Source organism: Haliotis rubra, unplaced genomic scaffold, assembly GCF_003918875.1.
Source record: "Haliotis rubra isolate DU_JTF1 unplaced genomic scaffold, ASM391887v1 Scf422, whole genome shotgun sequence".
NCBI lineage: Eukaryota > Metazoa > Mollusca > Gastropoda > Lepetellida > Haliotidae > Haliotis > Haliotis rubra.
This window is the reverse complement of record NW_025767105.1, coordinates 460,300-483,562: the sequence shown is the minus strand read 5'-3', so window position 1 is coordinate 483,562 and position 23,263 is coordinate 460,300. Positions and strand designations below refer to the sequence as shown.

Sequence of the window (23,263 nt, the reverse complement as noted above, 5' to 3'; positions counted from 1 at the left end):
AGGCTGGGTAATATGTGCAGCTTATTGGAGCCATCAATCACAAGCAATATTGATCATGTAAACACCCCGTCTATACTGGACTGCAGCATACAAAGTGCTTGGCCAATCACTGCAGGCAAGTGCTCCAAGCGACAGTTTTGTTTCTGATTAAAGGGCTGTGTGATTGATGACTTAGAAGGTTGTTGGGCTTAGAATAATTACTGTGAAGAATTGGTTGATTTACACATCCCGATATCAAAAGATTGAGTGAATGTTAAAGACCTAGTTTTAGATTCAAAAGACCTGACCCAAACATCTGTTTCAGTGGTAATGGTGGTGGGTGATTCTAACAACAGTGGGCATATTGACACATGCTTTCATCACAGTATGGGTATGTAAATATATCTGCTTTATGGCTTAGCCAGCATAACCTATGTGAAATAAGGTTTATGAAAAAGTACCAAGCTGTGAAGATTGCATGATAAAATGTTTCTAAGGGATGTGAAGAACATAGCAAATAGAAATGTCCTGATCACTACATATGTATTCCTTACCATAGATCTAAATTAATTAGGATTAATTTTAAACTTTGTTCTGCTGTAACCTTGCATTTGGTTAGATCCAGAATATTTTTGGTGTCTGCTTCAAAACTTACCTAATAGTTGTAAAACTATGTACACAATGAATGTTTTGCAAGTCAACTGTCATCCAAGTTTCTTTACCTGTCCAGCATGGTACTTGGTAGAAGATGCACACAGCCAGGTGATGTAAACATCTGGACTGTGAGGTACAGTTGTGTCTACTTACTAGGGATGTCACGATACATATGTTTCATGAATTGATACATATCACGATACCCATGCCATGATTCGATAAGTATCACAATACCTATTTTTGCGGCATTATTGCATAAACTTAGTTACATTTTGAACATAAATATTTCATATTTTATAACTGTCCCTGAAAAGATCAACATTTTTTTATTCTCAGAGATTAAAAAGTTAAAATTTCCCATCTTTGTGCATGAAAAATAATCATTTATAACTCTCATAACATCAAAAAACATGATACAATTGCAAAATGTAAATGATACATAAACATATTTAAACTGATACTTTCAAAACTAAATATCGATACAGCTTTGAATGTATTGATAATTGTATCATCTTAGAAAAAGTATCGATGCTTCGATGTTTCGATGTATCATGACATCCCTACTACTGACAGGACTGCAAACCCCAAGTGGCTATGCCAACTGATTCTACTCGAGACACACATGATAGGCTGACGTACTGGTGGTCGCCACTATACAGCTCATGACAAATGTTGTAGTTGCTAGATCATCTGCTCTGTTGTTTAATACACCATCACTTCCTGAGAGTGTATGGGGGCAGAGGGATGAAGAGACTTACCAAAGCAGTGGAGGATGGACAACGTGTGACCATTTTAGTTGCAGAACAGGGGGGTCAATTATGGAAGGAAATTCCATACATTCCATATTGAAAACATGTTTTCTGATGCTGATGTGATAGGAACAGAGGTAGCTAGACAAGCCTTTTTGGTTTTGGTCAAATCAAACAGATGTTCCAGCGTCATGGTAACTGGAAATACCGGGGTTATATTGCAGAATCAGGTTGAGACCAGACCCCTCTACAAGCAACACAAGGTTACCATAGTTACAATGACAAGAGTCAACTCACAACAGGATGTTCGGTGAGCGCTGAGTCCTGGAAGAAGTGTTTCACCTGCAGTCTCTCCGCCGCTGAAACAAACACAGGATGCAATACATTTCCAGGCACAAACAGAGCGTAAACACAGTTGTTGTTTAATGACACACTCACCAGTATTCCAGGTGTATGACGTGTAAATATTCAAGTCTGGTTCAGACAATCCAGTGATTGATATCATAAGCAAAGGTCTACACGATCAGCTGAACAACTAATGCGCGTTTCCAGACCAACTGGCCTGGGCCCAGATTTCCGAAGCTCTCTTAGCGCTAAGATAGTCATAAGTTAATGTTAATGTATGGCATTTACGACTATCTTAGCGCTAAGAGAGCTTCGAAAATCTCGGCCCAGGAACCCCCATAGGGACACATGCCACATTCTATATTACTACAGTAGTCTTATTGAAAATGACAGTTAAATATTTGAAAGTGTGGGTAGTCTAGACATGACATACACAATCAAGTGAACACGGTGAAAGCTTCATACTGCAAAGCTACAAGTAAGCTGAGGATCATGATCAGAGATGGGATCAAACCCACAATACCATTCCACCATGGCATAACTAAGGAACACAACTCTGCACAGAAGGTTGTAGTACCTTGGACATACTATAGCACTTTTCCACCCACAGCTTGTCCGTGGGTAAATACAGGCAGACAAACCAGTGGTTGATATCATGGCAACCTCCAGGTGATGGGGAGAATGGGAATCAATAAAATAGACATTTAGTAATTATATGAGGATTTTGTCCTTTAGAAAGGGGAATGGGACCAAGGACATGGGGAAGATCATCAAAATGGGTAACAATCATTACAGGATGTCATGGTTTTCAGTCCATTAGCGCATCACACCAGCCATCAAAATAGTAAATGTCCAGTCAGTTTAGTCACAGACTGTAAGACAGGTTCTTGTATGCCAGTTGTTGTAAAGTAACCAGTGTGCTCAGTAAACATTCTGAACAAGCTGCTCTCATCATTCTCCTAAATCATGGAGATTGGCTTGAGGTTAGACAGATCATAACTGATTGTAGTCACACTACTTGGAAACACCGTCCACAGGAGTTTCATTTTGACATAGATGATTTCAACTTTGATAAACTGATGTCAGACATATTCAACTTGACTGGTCGAGATGGCTAAAATCTACAACAGAGTCTAAAAGATAAAGTCGAGAAATCAATAACAACAATCAAAGGTTTAGACCTGACATTGATTTTACAATCATAATGAAAACAGCAAGTGTCTTGTTGATGGAAACCTGATGACCACGTACAGACCCTACTAACAGCCATTGGGAAATATTGTAGCATCAAAAGTACATTCACACGACTAAAATAGTGAATATTACCATCTAATATGATGATTTAACTACTGCCATGTACTCGACCCTAGAAGCACATATACCAAGGCACGCCCATAGCATTATACAAACAGATAATAGAATACTGCCTGAAAAGACAGCTCCTATATGAAACAGATCTATCTGCATATTCACCGATGTAAAAGGTGAAGTGGCACTAAATTGACAACAGACATGTGCATTAACTACTTCAGGGAGGGAATAACTGGCCATAGACTCACAGAGCTTAATCATGTCTGAGTGCGATCATGGAGGATTGGGCAAACTCCTGATGTATTGGATAATGCACAATTGTGGAGTACTTGATCACTCATAGCTTGAAATAAGTCAGACTTGAAGTGTTTATGTTTGAAAGAGAGTTGGGTTTTGTTGATTCTCAAGAGTGCTGCTGCTGAATTAGGAAAGCAATCGTCTGACTTTGTATTGTTGTCAACAATTGATGTTTAAACCTACTTAAAGGCACTGCTATCAGCCCATAAACGTTTGTTTAGTGCCAGTAGTTGGAATCAGCAGTTTACCTGCGTGTTCTGGTGCATTACAAGGTATTCAACTTACAAGTGACAATTCTTCCATCCAGCATCCAGATATTGGGCAGACAGTCAATCACATGGATCCGATCTGAAAAAAGAAGAGTAAAATGATCCTGATGAAGCCAAACTTTCAAACGGTATTGCTGAATTCTTGTGTGAGATGTTTTATTCCAGGTAACCATCCACACTAACATCTGCAATACTTCATTGGTTTGTTCTTCCATCAACTGTGAATAGATATGACCAATATAGGGAGCAGAGATGACATGTCCATTTTGAGTCAAGTATTGAAATGTGGTCATGTATAACATACGAGGGTCAAACATGACTATTGTGCGCACCATGTCCATGTGCTGCTGTACGTGTTACTAAGAGCAGATGGACGCAGTGAGCCAGGTACACGTTACCAGACAAATACTGGCATTCATGCTCGGATACACTGACATCTAGACTCTGAAAAACTTGTTACATGTTAAAGTATCCTAAAATTACAAAACAAGAAGAGCCTTCTGAAGGCCAGCACTGTTACAGAACCAATCGTGTGACCATTACAGCAAGCCCTATGAGAATGATCTGTGAAACTTGAGTAGTTATATTTGTAAGTCAGGGACCTGATCCACAAAACATTTGTAGCACTATGCCATTCAAAGCCTATGATAAAGAATAGAGTTATGATAGATTGTAACGTTGCGAACACTTTGTGGATAGGGACCCAGGTCCTTTTTCACCAAGATAGGAGCTAGTGGAGGTTAGCTGAAATTAATTAGTTAATTACCAGCACCAGTTAACAATGTGGTCATATCATGTATGTAATGAAGAAAACCAGTAGTTTTAGAGACATCCTCTGAATTGAGCCAAACTTGTTGCCATAAAAATGGAAAATATACAAACTAAAAATTAGCAAGAGGCACCAGCAGACACCATAATCTCTGTGTGTGAGAAGTTACATGCATGAATACAAAGTAATTTGGGAGATATGTGAAGGATCAAAACCCGACTCTGAGGTTTTGTTTCAAAAAGTAAGCCCGCAGCAGAGGGTTTTGATCCAATTTATGTACCGACCAAAGATATACTTTAGATATAATTTTAAAGTTTGGTATTTACTGTTGAAATCAACTGAGATGTGACTGGCAGTCGATACCTTGCCTTGCACACGCTACCCGTGTCATGCACATGCACTGCCTGCTCTACCCGTCTTGTGAGGAACACATGGTTCATACTGACAAACAGTCTCATCCTTCACAGTGATCCTTCATAGTCTAGTGGATAAAACCACCAAGCTAGTAGGTGAAGGGTTGCAGGTTCGAAACCAGGCATCGGCACAATATATTGGAAGTTTTCAATATTGTGATATTTTACGATCGTATTCAGTAATAGCAAGACAAAGGTATATCAATCATCTATTCAAAGTCAAGGGCTATTCCTCAGAAAATGCCCAGGCAATTCCTCAGAAAATCTCCAGGGCCTGGGCAATTCTGTAGAAAATCCCTGGGACTTCTTGGAAAATGCCCATGAAACTGCCTGTAGAGGTTTACTCGGTGAAAGGAGAAGCTGGTGAGACAATAGAGTGACATCCCTGGAGGTTTAGAAAGCCCGGACAAACACTATGAAAACACTAAACAGATTCATTATCAAACTTGTTGCCGAGAAACAGTAAAAAGAAATTCTTAAAATCCCTAAATAGCAAAATGAACTGACAACCTGGATTTTGTGTGCGCAAAGTATCCTGAAAGAATACCTATTAATAATATTAAAAAAAAGAAATGAAAAAACCCAAAACCTATTAGATTTAGACATATGATCCGAACACAAAATGCACACAGATAAACAAATCAGCTGATTGCGATGTAGACTTTCCAACTATCATAGACTTGAATGGGCTGTATTGCATATATTTGTTCCAGGCTCTGAATGACAGTAGAGCTTTGCACACTTGCTTTGCACACTTGCTCAGGTTTTCCTCTCAGTGGTGGTTAAAAATAGCGACTTAGCTGCCTATCAGGCGACTGTATTCATGGAGTCATGCAGTGTTTACAGACCTGCGGTCTACAAAACTGACAATGTCAATATTTATGCTGCTATATTACAATGGCCAATATATATAAACCCATGTCTGGATACATGACATGGGGTACCATAACAAACTACCTGCCAGGTCACATACTGTGTCCACCCAATACCCTTTTTAAGTATCTCCCCAGATATACCACGAACCACTAGGAACCAATTCTGATCTAACTCTACAGACTGGCAATCATTCAGACCAGGAGATGTCAGAAAATGCCACTCAAAGGAATTTGTCCTCATCATTAAAGTTTTGGGGGATACGGGCGAAAGTCTTACCCTTCTCTGGAGCTCACAACATTTGCTCCTGGCCCTGTTTCTACTTCAACCACATCCACTACATCCTGTCTACCGTGGGGCAATGAGGGTTGCAAATATGTATTTGATCTGACTGTTACATTCAAATTTTCCAAGATCCAATTTCATCAACACTTTCAAGGTAACTATAGATACATACAATATCACACACACACTTAATGCTTTGAGACAACTATTGAACAAAGGTCTGTTCAGGGGTTAAAAAATCCCATCGCCCGATGCCCGGGACAAGTCAGTTTTCATTTTGGGCGATCAAATAATGGTAACTTACTTGTCCATGGACTACTTGATAATTTCTGCTTACTGTTTCATACTGCAAATAAACTTGGATTTCATTTCATATCTGCTCAAAATGAAGCTATTAAAATTTGACACAATACAAGAATGAAATAAAGTAATTTCCGCAATGATAATAAACTAGAGTTATCTTTCTTTGCCATTTATCACTTCTCGGTAAATAGTCCAGTAAACATTAACATCATTTTAATTTTGTGATAAATTATATTTTACGTAGTTCGTTTGTGTCAGCAACTTTCCACTTATTGCACAATCCACCTTTTTGTTGCATTCCGCATTTTACATGTTTTTTATCATGGCCGCAGCCGTGTTGTGCAGCAAAGATTCGTACCCTCCCACCACACCCAGTAGTTTTACTGGTCAGTTGTTGTTGGCTGGCTATGCTTTGCATTATCTCCTACGCTCACTTAATCGACATCAAGCAAGTTAATAAGTACTTCTCTTATACTTAAGCAATTTAACCAATTTTGTATTGTCATGTACCAATTAAGTTTTATGTTCATAGCAGAGGATTACCCCTCTTTGTGGGGGGTCTCTCTTGTCACTGTGTAGTTTATTAACCTGGACAGATTCTTACTTATGTATGTTTGGGGGTTAATAAACTTGACCCAGCTTGAATCTTCTTGCTTTTCTTTTATTGAATTATCCTACCACTTATACCTTCCAATGGATAGTAAAAATACCATGTTGATGATTCTTTCATAATTACATCATCATGATTATGTCATAAATATCAGTGCAAGTGGAAAATTAGTAAGGATAAGTACCTTTCTTAATGTCACTTGCCCTGTGGCAAGTGGCTTTTAAAAAAAAGCCTTGAACCCCTGCTGTTAAGGATTACTTCTCCCACTATTTCAAAGTTAATAGTCACAACAAAATTAGAAAATGCACTACCAAGCTAGTTAGTGTAGTGTGATAGGTATACAGACAGGTGCTTTCATGTTGCAATAATTTCTATCCCTGTTTAACACAGTAAATCATCTGATAGTGACTCTTGTCAATAAGTTTGTTATGATTGTTAGCAAACCCCCGTAGACATCCAACTGTGTTGGTTTACCCTTGGTCCCATTGCACACTGCCCTACACTCAACAACATCCCAGTATGCATTACTCACATTCAAAACAACAATACATTTTCCCCTATAGAAATTGTAACAACTTGTCATTCCTTGAACACATATCCCCTTACCCGCTATACATACTTCAATCCAGCTCAAGACAATTCACTTTAAAAATGCCCCATTTATCTGCAACCAGATCTACAACAGCCATTTCACACTGAAAGTGAACAGCGGTTCCCTGCACAAAACAGTTGCTCAGGCGGGTAAGTGCCGGCCATATAAGTAACAAAGTGTCAATAGCAGCTCCACCCGGTACTAAAACAGTACTGCATTAACTGTACATAACTGGGTGAACGCCAGTCATAACTCGGCTATCAATCGGCCGACTACGGTGTGTGTTTCACCAAACCTCACTCCTGTTTCATGCTGCTGAAGGACTGGAATATATTTCTTCCTGACATGCCATGGTTGTTGACCAAGGTCTCGCTGACAAGTCTGTCAGATACCAAGATACCTTTTGTTTTTGTTCAAACTATATGTATGTGCTTGTACAGTTTGTACTTTGATCATCTGCATCTCAGCTTTAGGGGAATATCTACATGTTATCACGTCAAGATTCAACTTGTCATAACCAGGCTCTTATTATTTTGATTGTTATGGCAACAGTTTATTTCTAACTTAATGTCTAAAACAACCTAACATCTATTCAAAAAAGTATTTCCTTGACAAAGTTGTGCATTACTCATAAGAATCTATTCATATTTTAGAAATTGATACAACACAATTTGAATCATCTGTTAACAGAACTTTGCCATTCTTGGAATAAACTTTTTCAACTACTTTAATTGTAAAAGTAAAACACACAAAAAATACCATACACAAAACAATACATAAATGACTATAGTTTGGCATGAAATGCATGTGGACCCGTTTTTTTTGTAAATATCTCATCATCCAATGATCCAATCGATCTCAAACTGTGCAAGTGGATGTTTTGTCAGACATTCTTTTGACATCAGGGTCATCAACTATCATGAACTGCACGTGCATTTACCTTTCTGACCCAACACTGCCGCTGTTACAGGTCATTGGCTCCCTCCCTCTGCAGGCGGTCTGCGTTCTGCTGTTTATTTTGTTGACAGTTACATAGACAGATTCTTTAATACAAATGCATAAAATCGGTGATTTACAATGTGATTAGGTTGTCTGACAAAACATCCACTTGCACAGTTTGAGATTGATGGGATCTTTGGATGATGAGATATTTACAAAAAAACGGGTCCACATGCATTTCATGCCAAACTATAACAAGACATTTCCTTCAACAGCTTTGGCCTCAGTCTACAAGAGGTTCGAGAATGATGACAATCTATTCACCAGGAGAAAGCCTGCTTCCAATACATGCACCAAGAGATAAGCAATTTGCCATGGCCAACTTTATCACATATTGACAAAATCTGACATTGGTGACAGTATTGAAAGAATCAAAGACGACAGGAGTATATTTCGTCCTGGTGGATCAATGGACTAGGGCTATATTAGGGCAATAAAGTTATTCTCTATTGTCCGGATTGTTGGGGGGAACAAAACATCACATGGTTGAGGTGGAGCTACAGCAGGGTACAGAACACACAACATGGAGAATTGCTGCCAGATTAGGTGCCAGGTACCAATGGATTTTCTCATCAATTTTATCGTATATTTCAGTGTTATTGACATTAACTTTGTGTGTGGGATTCACTAAGAGCATCAATGGCTACAATACTCAGTCAAGGTAATAAGGTGTTCAAGGTAGAAGGTCGTTAAACTCTGAGCAAGGAAACAGAGTTCCTAGGTCTTTGGAACATGGATAGTACTTCAAGTTTACAGGAGAACTTTAATCTTATTTTTTAATTATCTTTGTAAGAAGCAACAGATGACCTGATATTTCACAAATGTTGAATTCAATTTAAATATTTCATCCTTTTTTATGTTACTCACCAGGGGAGTTGGTTAATTTATTTCAGTGTTAGAGGTAGAAGGTCTTTAAAGTTAAAATCTCCTGTTCTTTTGAAAACACTACAATTTTACTGAATCTTAATCTTTTAATCATCTTTGTAAGAAGCATCCCATGACCTGATATTTCACAAATGTCGAATTCAATTTAAATATTTCCTCCTTTTTATGTTACTGGGGAGCTGGTTAATTTATTTCAGTTTCTGATAAGCCCACACAATTTGATGAGATTTTGCATCTTATTGAAAAAAATACCATGGTTTTGATATCAGTTCTGACTCCTGACACTATGGTTCCAGGAAAGAAATCTGTAAACTATACAGTTATAAAATCCCTTATCTGATCAGTGCTGGTATTGTGAGCAAATTGTGGGCTTCAGTTTCCCTACACAGTCCCTTCTGCTGACAACATGTCCTGTAAATAGAGAACCCACTGATGCTGAAACTCAATTGAGGATTTTTATTGCCCCCTACACACTAACAATAACCAACAAATTCAATTTCCCCCTTGTCGTGTTGTTTAATTTAATCTACATAAATACATACATATGTAAACACATGTGGGAACAGTTGATACATGTTGATCATCATAGGCATACAGCCCCTGACACCTTACACACTCGCAAACCTGGCAACATGTAGCGACAGAGACTGACGACCTCTAACCTGTCTGTGTGTAATCTAGCAGAACCACAACAAAATCAAAGAAAGCTGCATGTGTCAGTTATAGAGAAATCACTTAAATACTCCTGTTTACAGCACTTGAATATTCACCAGACTTGCTAAGTCCTGTCAACCTGTCTATGGAGATTGGTTTATCATCAGGATTTATGACAAGAAAAACTACTTGAAGTGAAAGAGTGGCAGTGATCTTCACCTGGGGGCATTCAGAGCATGTAACCTACTTACATTAGTCCAGCTGAATGTAACTAGCATTACATTACATGCAGATTCATAACTGAAGTAACACCTCACACAATGGTAGTTTATTATATTGGGAAAATCAGGGTTCTCGACTCACAAACATGGGGGTCTCAGGGACCCCTAATTATTAGTTTTAGAGGTCATTGCTGGCAATATGAGGGTCCTGTGAAGTAACGATGTAGAGAACTGTATGTTTTGATAATTTCTTTAGAGCTTGGAATGAATCATTGATCATGTGGACAGATGGTTGAAATGACGCGCGTAGCTTCTCTGAAAGAAACAACCAAACATTTAGCAAAGTCATAGATGTGTTGTGGGTACAGTGAATAATATAGTGCGTCATTCTGGACACAGTGAACTGTTTTTCTGCATCCATTCTCCATGTACTTGACACACATTTGCGCATTGCGTAAAATGCTGTGAAACTTACTCATTCTGTTGAAGCTGAGTGAGTGAGTGAGTGAGAGAGAGAGAGAGAGAGAGAGAGAGAGAGAGAGAGAGAGAGAGAGAGAGAGAGAGAGAGAAAGAGAGAGAGAAAGAGAGAGAGAGAGAGAGAGAAAGAGTGAGAGAGTGAGGAGTGAGTGAGTGAGATAGATTTTAATGGGTGGAGTTGTAAGAAGGATTTGAACAGCTGCGCGAGTCAGTCAGAACGAGTGTGTGTGAGAGAGTGAGTGAGTGAGTGAGTGAGTGAGTGAGTGAGTGAGTGAGTGAGTGAGTGAGTTGTGTTATGCCACAGTCAGCAATATTCCAGCCATATGGAAGACGACCGAACATGATTAAGTCGAATGGCTGACTATGGACCCAGGACCCATGTGCTTGGTGTAATGGGGGCCAATCTACACTTGAGTAGGTGCTGTAGGAAGGGGTCCAATTCCATGCCAATAATTGAAAGCAATTGTATTAAACACCTTAAATCTTATACACATTTAAGTCAATGATCTGACATCTGCACTTAATGATAACACTTCAAGTAATGAGCTGTGTTGTTTGTTACACCATGATCCACAATATTCCAACTAGAAGATATGGGTGGACTGTGAAATATTGAGACAATCAATGAAAAAAGGCTCCTTGTCGTCAGGGTATGTGTCACACAATCAAGCAAGTCACTAAGCCTGACCCCCTGCTCTAAGTAGTTACGACAAAGACAGGTTGCTCTGGACTTAGTCTGGGATCCCAACAAGGACTGAACTTCTTATCGTGGTCATGACATAATTTCTTATGTCCTGTAACTTGCCGATTTCATGATATCTTTGTATGACTTGATTCAACTATGTAACCCTAGATGAAATGGATAAAGAGAACTATGTAATTATCCTACTTAATGAAATATCAAAACACTACCAACTATGTTAATAATTCTTCAGCAATTACTAAATATGTTGACTTCAAACATGCCATTGCCATCTTTAAAAAAATATACTTATTAGATTTTATCTACATTCCTTTCAAGGAAACCAGTTTTCAAAAGCTGGGTATACTACAATCTACTTTGTACAAGAAAGTACAACAAGCCTACATTTACCGGTCAGACTAACCACATGTGTCTGAACTAACATGCAATACACGTCAGCTGTAGCCAACAAAGCATGTTATCACAGTGCTATTGACAAGCTATAGACAACAACATGTACCAGAAATGCATGATCGAGCAAAACGATTATAGTGTACCACTGGTCCATGTCAAGGTGGGCAGATCTGCTGATCAAAGATGTGATTATTGGATGATTGGTGGGAGATATGCGAGTGTTTGAATGACAGCATGGCGATAATGACCTGCTACTGATGAGATATATACATCAAGAAATCAGGGGAGACACTACCGGTAGTTAGTCACAGCGGGCCGGGTCAACACACAGATCACCTGTATATCGTACAGGTAAAACATGATAAGGGACATTTCGGCTCATTCAGGAACTGTCAAGAATAATTCCTGTGTTTATATGTTGTTTACTGTATGAAATATCCCATGATGTATGGTAGATAAGCTTGGAACATACATAAACCCCCTACACATATTGAACATAGAGTTTCTGTCGCAGTGGTCTTTAAGCTTAGAATGGCTCCAGTGTATGCCAAGTTACTGTTAATGCACAGAGTGGATTGTAGATGTCTGGCAAGGATGACACTCCAACCACAAACAAAACACTGACACAATATTATTACCAGTAGTTGATGGATGGCTCCATTTTGGATGGATTATAAAAGATACAAAACTTGAGTCTACAGTTCAGACACCTTGTTTATGCTTTCATGAAGGTAGTCACATCCAGCAAGATTGCGAATAGTCCGGACTACTGAATCAAGACCCAAGTTGCTTCCCAAAGAATTACAAAACGACACCTAATCTGGATAAAACAAATAAGCATTTAATGTAAAGCCTAATTCATCACATCAATAATTTTACCGCAGTGACATCCGCATGTTGATCCGGGTGTCTGATCACGCCCTTCCTCAGCACAGGTGAGGTAATGTCTAACAAGCGATCTATTGTAGTATGCCTTGAATGTCCGAATTATTCCTGCATCCATCGGGTTGAATATGAGACGGTATTTGGTTACATTTCGCAAGCAGTTAGCGAAGGACACATGTGACTTGCAGCATTGTCGTAAAGCAAAATCACTTTTAGTCCACGTGACCGGATCTGTCTGTCAAAGTACATTAACCAATCAGAAAACAGCTAACTTGTCATCCACGCCAGCAAATGTACAGTATCTTCAGTCGGGAGCTTTTATGTCTAATTAAAACAACAACCCAGTTGGCCAGTTAATTAAAGTTATACCATTTCAGTACCAAAAGTTTTAGACTTCTCTGTTATTACCCAGTACCAACATGTTTGAAGGATAACCAAAACACAACTGCCAGCATCAGTACAAACATGATCCACGATGACAGTTTGATACTGAAGACAACTGTCTCTATACACATGATACATCATGTAGATGCTGCAGATCTGGAGCCAGTCCATGTTGCCAAGCAACCATGTAACACTACAAGTATTCACCATTTTATATTTGAAAAAAATACATCACTTTTTCATTTTTATTTTTTACTTTTCCTATTTCACATGCAGAGTGTCCTATAGCATGAAGTGGAGAACATGCTTGAATGCTGTAAGTGTAACCTTACAGGCTGTAAATTCCCTACACGTCAAAAAAGGCTCATAGTCAGATTAACAAACATGTACATGTAACATCAACAAATAAACATATAAGGAGAAGATAAAGTGTTATGGCAAATAAACATCAAAAGCCTAGGGACATCATTAGTTTCACTGTCAGTCCATTACCCAATCCTTAATGGTTATAATACTTAAAGGAATACGACCTGCAGATAATACTAAAAATGTTACTGTTTTTCTACATAGCGTACATATGTACTACTGACTAAATACACTAGTGTCTACCACTGCCCTAACACTGATCAATGCAGACTGATATTCCATTGTGTAGCTGTTATATATCATATTGACATGGCTTGTATTACACAATATGAACACTGCTGCCGCCATAATAGTCAGTGTCAAAAATAACCCTGAAAAGTCTGGGTCACGCTGACTGGAAGACCATGGACATATCCAGTGATCTACAACAGACCTAGCTACAGCACAGACCAGGTGTCAAGGAAACATGTTTAAAGACATTACCGTACATATATACACATGTACATACCTACACACATATGTATTGGGATTGAGTATGATCTGGTGATGTGCTTTGTTTAAGATAGTTTTATACATGGCGTGGATTCATAGACAGTGAAATACTGTACTTACATACACACATACACAAATGAATGAATCAGCAAATTGGTGGTGTAATCAGAAATCGTTCAATCATTTCCACAGATCTAGCATGTCAGAAAGTCTGGTAAAAGAGTTAGTGAGATCAATGTAAGTAAGTTATATTATTTTAGTTCAGCCATTACATGCTAGCCATTATCACTGGGAAACAGCAATATGAACCCATGAACAGCATATCCTGACACAGCAAGGGGCACAACTCTGCATCACTGACTGTGGAGCTAAATCTGCAACTGGGTCATTGAATGGATTATGATGGTATGAGTTTCCTAGGCATGCCAGAAGCAGCTGATTAGACACATGCAGAATAACTTCACATATATGTATAGCATTTCTACATGACTTCAAACTGTTAAAAGGTGAGGTGAGGTGAGGTGAAATTGGGTTTATCGTCGTGCTTGAGAATATTTCGCTCATATGACGACGTGCATGCGTGTGTATGTGTATGTGCGGCTGCTTGTACTAACCCAGACTGAAGCTGGTTTTATAGTGCTAGCCCACTGAGATACCATGCCGCAGTGAAGCATGAATACCCCACTCAGACACATTATACTGACTCCGAGCCGACCAGTCCTTGTTGTACCCATTAATGCCGAGCGCCAGGCAGGGACCAACAAGTACCATATTTTAACGTCTTTTGGTATGACGCGGTCAGGGAACCAAAGTGTTAAAAGGAAAAGGTTGATCAAGTTCTGATACTTACAGTAGGGATCTTTTTCCAGGTGTGGGTTGCCATGGAGACTGAGGTTGAGGATATGAAGATGTCGTATTTTGACCAGCTCTTTCCATGTGAGGTTGTTGCCAGCCAGAATAAGAGTCCCTACAGCCAGGAACCTGGACAGCCCGTCCAGACATTGGATCTAAAGGGGACAGTCAATATATACATGTGTACATGTTCACTACTTGGGACTAAACATGAAATAAATGTCTTCCTTTTCACTGAGAGAAAGAGTAGTCAAGGACAACCAACAACCTTTTACTGCCAACTATATTGGTATTTTGGGTTACTTAGAATATTGGAATCCTGTTCAGCTTTTTGCAATATCATGTTCGTTTCAAGGAGCACAGTCCTTGATGGAAACACATGATCAATGTGCCTAGTAAATGGCTTATGTTCGCGATATTGTGTGTTTAGCAAATTTGAATTTGGTTAAGAAGTTTATTTCATCTCCACACGTAAAACGTCTACACTGGCTATTCCTAAAGTTAATATACCATGTTGACCACCACAAGCATTAGTTTCATTAACTTAATCCACCCAAACTTATTGATGTGCAGCTGTGATGCCAGGGTGCTCTGAATTTACTAACAAAACTTGTTTTGGGCATTATCATTAGCACATTCTCCAGAAAAGAAGAAACCAGGAAGGCCAAGGACAACATGGCGAAGGACAGTAACTTCTGAGTTACATCAGAAACTGTATACATGTATTCACAGGTATTTTTTCTGTGAGATGTTTTGGTGTAATAAGTGCAGTTTCTCTTGTTAGTGAGTGAGTGAGTGAGTGAGTGAGTGAGTGAGTGAGTGAGTGAGTGAGTGAGTGAGTGAGTGAGTGAGTGAGTGAGTGAGTGAGTGAGTGAGTGAGTGAGTGAGTGAGTGAGTTTAGTTTTATGCCGCACTCAATAATATTCCAGCTATATGGCGGCCGCTGTAAATAATCGAGTCTGGACCAGACAACTCAGTGATCAACAGCATGAGCATCAAACCCCGCAATTGGGACACGATGACATGTGTCAACCAAGTCAACGACCAGTCTGCGTTTTCACAAGATGGTACCTAGCCAATCGGACAGCTGAATGACTAACATGCAATGATAAATGTACATGTGATATTTTCCCACAGTCTATATTTTTCTCTCCAATGCAAATGATGAACTACAACAGTAAGGCTACAACCATGATGTCACAGGGACCTTCGGAGCAAATGTGAACTGATACAAAAATCTACAGTGTGTCGGCATACGTCTCTGATGTTTGTACTATCATTATCAACAGATCCACTGAGCAACTCCAGGCTGCAGCAAAGATGTTCCTGTTCCTGATTCAGCACCATAATATCTACTGACAGTCATGATGATACCATAAGGAGTTTGCAGTACGCAAGCCAAACCATAAACAAGTACAACTTAAACTTTGAGTTCTTGAATGACATGTTGCAGATTACTTCAATATAATATAGGTTATATATTTATCATACTGATATAAAAAATACTACTTTAATGAAAACTGGCCTACTTTCAAGGTGTAATAAAGCAGATGTATTGATATCTGTGTTTCCTGTATTGATAAAGTATCAGGACACACACTGTATTGATATTTGTATGTTCAATGATAGCCTACAGCACAGATCAATGACTTCCATGTTAACTGATTTGGGCTCAATATTGGCTTTCTGTCATAAGGAGGTTTTTCTACTTATAATGTCAGAATTCCTTTTTCAATTACTGTTGCAGACACAAAATGTTAAAAACATATTCATATTAAATTTTCAATTTCTTACCGCATGTCTTACGTGAACATGTTCACAGTCCTACAGAAAGATCAAATTTAAATTGTAGACCAGCTTATCTATTTGTCTGGTGTATATGCAGAAAGTATTGGGCAAGATGGGACAAAGAGAAATATTCTTTGACCATCAGAAGAGAATTTCAGAAATAAAACTACTGAAAGTACCATTCATACATATTGAACAAAATGGCAATCAACAGTAATAAAAACACTAAAACTTAGTTTTAATACATTAGTTTTAATAATTGGCTTTTAAAACTTTAAAGAGTATGAACATAGAAGTAAATAGTACTGTAAACCACACATTACATCAGTTGACTTAGAATCACCATGGGTTATTGTTGTAGTGGTATAATCGTCTCCACACAATAATATCACCCACAGATTGATTGTGATAAAATATTACTGTAGTGGCCTGTCGACAATTCAATCTGCTGGCTCGTGGGTAATGCATGCCCTCAGACATTGCGATAAGGACATAATACCTCGCCAGGCCTATTGTCCCCTGAGTCCGTGTCGCTTGTCACTGTAATCTGCCATAACCGTTATGATATATTTTGGGTATAATACTTTATAAGCTACATTCCTGCAGCTATTGTCGCTTTTAACACTCCTGTTTCAGACATTTAGCTAATCTCTTCTTTTATAATCTTAAGTATTGGCTTACTTTGGAATACATTTCAATATAGTCAATACTGTTCTTAGGATAGATTTGTCTTGGCTTACAGATTTTTTTACTGGCTACAATGCCACAATCAGCTGTAGAAAAAGTCAGCCTCACACCTAGGGTAGTACTTGTACATAAACACAGCCTCAAGTCACCCCACACCCAGGGTAGTACTTGTACATAAACACAGCCTCAAGTCACCCCACACCCAGGATAGTACTTGTACATAAACACAGCCTCAAGTCACCCCACACCCAGGGTAGTCCTTGTACATAAACACAGCCTCAAGTCACCCCAGGGTAGTACACCCAGGGTAGTACTTGTACATAAACACAGCCTCAAGTCACCCCACACCCAGTACTTGGTAGTACTTGTACATAAACACAGCCTCAAGTCACCCCACACCCAGGGTAGTACTTGTACATAAACACAGCCTCAAGTCACCCCACACCCAGGGTAGTACTTGTACATAAACACAGCCTCAAGTCACCCCACACCCAGGGTAGTACTTGTACATAAACACAGCCTCAAGTCACCCCACACCCAGGGTAGTACTTGTACATAAACACAACCTCAAGTCACCCCACACCCAGGGTAGTACTTGTACATAAACACAGCCTCAAGTCACCCCACACACAGGGTAGTACTTGTACATAAACACAGCCTCAAGTCACCCCACACCCAGGGTAGTACTTGTACATAAACACAGCCTCAAGTCAGTACTTGTACTCACATCACCCAGGGTAGTACTTGTACATAAACACAGCCTCAAGTCACACCCCACACCCAGGGTAGTACTTGTACATAAACACAGCCTCAAGTCACCCCCACACCCAGGGTAGTGCTTGTACATAAACACAGCCTCAAGTCACCCCACACCCAGGGTAGTACTTGTACATAAACACAGCCTCAAGTCACCCCCCACCCAGGGTAGTACTTGTACATAAACACAGCCTCAAGTCACCCCACACCCAGGGTAGTACTTGTACATAAACACAGCCTCAAGTCACCCCACACCCAGGGTAGTACTTGTACATAAACACAGCCTCAAGTCACCCCCACCCAGGGTAGTGCTTGTACATAAACACAGCCTCAAGTCACCCCACACCCAGGGTAGTACTTGTCAACCCCAAGTCACCACACCCAGGGTAGTGCTTGTACATAAACACACACCTCAAGTCACCCCACACCCAGGGTAGTGCTTGTACATAAACACCTCAAGTCACCCCACACCCAGGGTAGTACTTGTACATAAACACAGCCTCAAGTCACCCCACACCCAGGGTAGTACTTGTACATAAACACAGCCTCAAGTCACCCCACACCCAGGGTAGTGCTTGTACATAAACACAGCCTCAAGTCACCCCACACCCAGGGTAGTACTTGTACATAAACACTTGTACATAAACACAGCCTCATGACAGACACTAGCTGAACACAGGATTTGTTTTGCTTCACATTTCATTCTGACTGGTGTACTACACTTATCACACACAGTTAAAGTATGGGTAAAGGTTATCCACTACAACCAACAGACCTGTAGACATGTTAACATGGTTAATGGCTAAACAATGAACTTCAGAGAGTTCATTCATTATTCCATGACATAATCTGGGACATCTGTGACTGTGTCAAGTAATATTTGACATCTGTGACTGTATCAAGTAATATTTGACATCTGTGACTGTATCAAGTAATATTTGCACCATGACTGTTTCAAGTAATATTTGACATCTGTGACTGTATCAAGTAATATTTGCACCATGACTGTTTCAAGTAATATTTGACATCTGTGACTGTATCAAGTAATATTTGCACCATGACTGTTTCAAGTAATATTTGACATCTGTGACTGTATCAAGTACTGTTTCAAGTAATATTTGACATCTGTGACTGTATCAAGTAATATTTGACATCTGTGACTGTATCAAGTAATATTTGCACCATGACTGTGTCAAGTAATATTTGACATCTGTGACTGTATCAAGTAATATTTGCACCATGACTGTGTCAAGTAATATTTGACATCTGTGACTGTGTCTGTAACATTTGACATAGATCTGTGACTGAATTCAAGTGAAGAAAGTATTCACTGTATGGTTTTCTTTACACACAAACAAAGAAAATCAGATTTCTTTATTGTATTTCAAAGGTGCAAACAACAATCGCTAGTTAGTCATTACAGAGACTCTACACTGAATCAAGGTGCGAGCAAGTGAACTATAATCAGAAAGGACCAAAGGCCTAGGGATGAACACATACTTTTATTAGTTCACGTCTTAAAAGACATATTTTCACCAGAACATTTTGTGCAATAACTAGCAGTGGTAGGTATGTTTATGTCCATATTGTGCCCGCAACAAGAGTCTGGAGAAGGATACGGAATGTGCAAACAGGGTCAGTTGGGATATGCGCAGTATCCATACAACCACAACTAACATTGATGATATCTACACTCACATGATATCCACACTAATGTGATGATATCAATACAACCATGTGATATCCACACTAGTGTGATGATATCCATACAACCATGTGATATCCACACTAATGTGATATCATACAACCATGTGATGATATCCACACTCACATGATGATATCCATACAACCATGTGATATCACACTACTAATTGATGATATCCACACTAGCGTGATGATATCCATACAACCATGTAATGATATCCACACTTACATGATGATATCCACACTAACATGATGATATCCACACTAACGTGATGATATCATACAACCATGTAATGATATCCACACTAACGTGATGATATCCATACTCACATGATATCCATACAACCATGTAATGATATCCACACTAATGTGATGATATCCACACTAACATGATGATATCCATACAACCATTTAATGATATCCACACTAGTGTGATATCATACAACCATGTGATGATATCCACACTCAAGCGATGATATCCATACAACCATGTGATATCCACACTAGCGCATTGATGATATCCACACTAGCTGATGATGATATCCACACTAACGTGATGATATCCATACAACCATGTAATGATATCCACACTAGTGTGATGATATCCACACTCAAGTGATGATATCCATACAACCATGTGATATCCACACTAACATGATATCCACCCTAACATGATGATATCCACACTAACGTGATGATATCCATACAACCATGTAATGATATCCACACTAGTGTTATGATATCATACAACCATGTGATGATATCCACACTCAAGTGATGATATCCATACAACCATGTGATATCCACACTAACATGATATCCACACTAGTGTGATGATATCCACACTCAAGTGATGATATCCATACAACCATGTGATATCCACACTAACATGATGATATCCACACTAACGTGATGATATCCATACAACCATGTAATGATATCCACATTAGTGTTATGATATCCATACAACCATGTGATGATATCCACACTCAAGTGATGATATCCATACAACCATGTGATATCCACACTAACATGATGATATCCACACTAACGTGATGATATCCATACAACCATGTAATGATATCCACACTAGTGTTATGATATCATACAACCATGTGATGATATCCACACTCAAGTGATGATATCCATACAACCATGTGATATCCACACTCAAGTGATGATATCCATACAACCATGTGATATCCACACTAACATGATATCCACACTAACATGATGATATCCATACAACCATGTAATGATATCCACACTAGCATGATGATATCCATACAACCATGTGATATCCACACTAGCGTGATGATATCCATACAACCATGTGATATCCACACTAACGTGATGATATCCATACAACCATGTAATGATATCCACACTAGCGTGATGATATCCATACAACCATGTGATATCCATACAACCATGTGATATCATACAACCATGTGATATCCACACTAACGTGATGATATCCATACAACCATGTAATGATATCCACACTAGCGTGATGATATCCATACAACCATGTGATATCCACCCTAGTGTGATGAAATGATACACCTATGTGATGATATCCACTCACATGATGATATCCATACAACCATGTGATATCCACACTAGTGTGATGATATCATACACCTATGTGATGATATCCACTCACATGATATCCATACAACCATGTGATATCCACACTAACATGATGATATCCACACTAACATGATGATATCAACACTCACGTGATGATATCAATACAACCATGTAATGATATCTACACTAACGTGATGATATCCACGCTAACGTGATGATATCCACACTAACGTGATGATATCCATACATGCACATGAGGTGCACGCAAACACATGGGGCTATCCACACAAACACACAGCCATCACAATGATGACATACGTAACAGGTAGAATTGTATTCCATAAACTGGTTTAGAGACATCATGGCTGGGGTGATTTAAGCAAGTTTAAACATTTCAAGGCTTGATTAAAGAAAATTTGAAACGCTAAATATCAAAACATTAAGAACTTTTGGTTTGGGTCAGCTAAAAGTGAGTAGAGGCAGATTTTTGCTAAACGTATAGACTTTCAAAATGAAATATTCTAATGAACGAAAGTCCTTACTCTGTGATCAAATTCTATCCTTTGTTTGAAAAAGTTGAATGATCAACAAGTTTCTGAAATCACATCTATCAACAGTCTAACATGTACAGCATGTATTCACTGTACCTAGTTACACACAAGATTAAGTTCCGCTGCCATGATTATTTGATGGAAGCCACCTGATATCTTGTGTCAACCTATCCTAATCACAAGGAGAACTCCATATGACAAGGAAATACTATAAATCTCCCGATTCCTCTTGGGAGGACACTCAAAGATAAAATTAAAGACTTCGGCTGATATGAAGTCGGAAACTGGTTACCCTGTCAATGGGTGTCCTTCAAACCAAGGCATGTGAGAGGTGTAAGATCATAATTGTGATTTTTTTCATCCTATTACATAAAGTTAATGCTGACAAGGAAATATAATCCAGAAAATGTAATTTAGGACAAAATCCAATGTCCTGTGTCAAAATGGAGTGATTAGCAATAGACAAATTGCCTCCCAACTTAACTATACCCAAACAAATAAGAGCTGTAACAGCTTCATCCGAATGGACGTTGCAAAGAATATGCCCTTACATAACTATGTGATGCAACACATGTAAGTGAGTTTAGTTTTACGCCGCACTCAGCAATATTCCAGCTATATGGCGGCGGTCTCTAAATAATCGAGTCTGGACCAGACAATCCAGTGATCAACAGCATGAGCATTGATCTACGATGCAATGCATGTACTACCAGGAACCAGTACATGACTGTTCACACAAACACCAGCTTTTCCTGAACAGAAATTTGGTACTTATCTGTAGCAAACTCATTGTGACATCATGATTATTGGTGCTGCATGTAAAGGAATGTTGGTTGCTTTTGCTTGCATAGACTTTATAAAATAATAAATATGTTTGGCTGTTCTAATGGGTATTTTTCATGCTTTTGATTTTATATATTTCATGCAATAGTTTGACATGACTTTCAAAATGCTTTTGTTTTCAACACACAATAAATTCTGTTGACAATATATGTGTAATGTAGAGAGGATTTATGTCTTTTCTTGTCAAATGTCTTCTTGAATGACATGAACAATTTTACATCTCAAAATGTATATTCTAGCACGACGTTGTGAGATACTTGATTCTGATTGGCTGGACTCGAGAGTTCATCAAAACCGTACTTAATTGGCAGTTTAAGGACCGCTAATTAAAGTGACCAATTCAACGCGTATGAATACAATGAACTCGTTACACTTTTGTTTGTAACGCATTCGGTTTTTGAATTACAGTTAGCGATCTTAAATCAACGATAAAGGACCACAAAATTGAAAACAGAGTAGCTTTATCTTCTAAATGTTTATTAAGCCTTCCAGCCATGAGTGAAAAAAATGTCTACTTTTTGAGGTTGTCAGATAAATGAAATGTCTAATTGGACCAAACATGCCCTGTGTTAATTATGCAT

General features: G+C 38.8%; 1 protein-coding gene across 2 annotated transcripts in view; it reads right to left on the bottom strand.

Annotated features, from left to right (window-relative positions):
• The window catches only part of LOC124288684, a 72,599-nt gene that overhangs the window by 48,061 nt on the left and 1,275 nt on the right, over nt 1–23,263 (bottom strand). For both annotated transcript variants that reach the window (XR_006901507.1, XM_046725253.1), the window contains exons 4-6: nt 14,759–14,915; nt 3,621–3,683; nt 1,680–1,741 (exon numbers count right to left, since the gene is read on the bottom strand). Coding sequence is in view for 1 of the 2 variants with exons in the window: in XM_046725253.1 (XP_046581209.1) it covers nt 1,680–1,741; nt 3,621–3,683; nt 14,759–14,915 (282 nt within the window). In the remaining variant the exon portion in view is untranslated. The remainder of the gene's footprint in view (nt 1–1,679; nt 1,742–3,620; nt 3,684–14,758; nt 14,916–23,263) is intronic.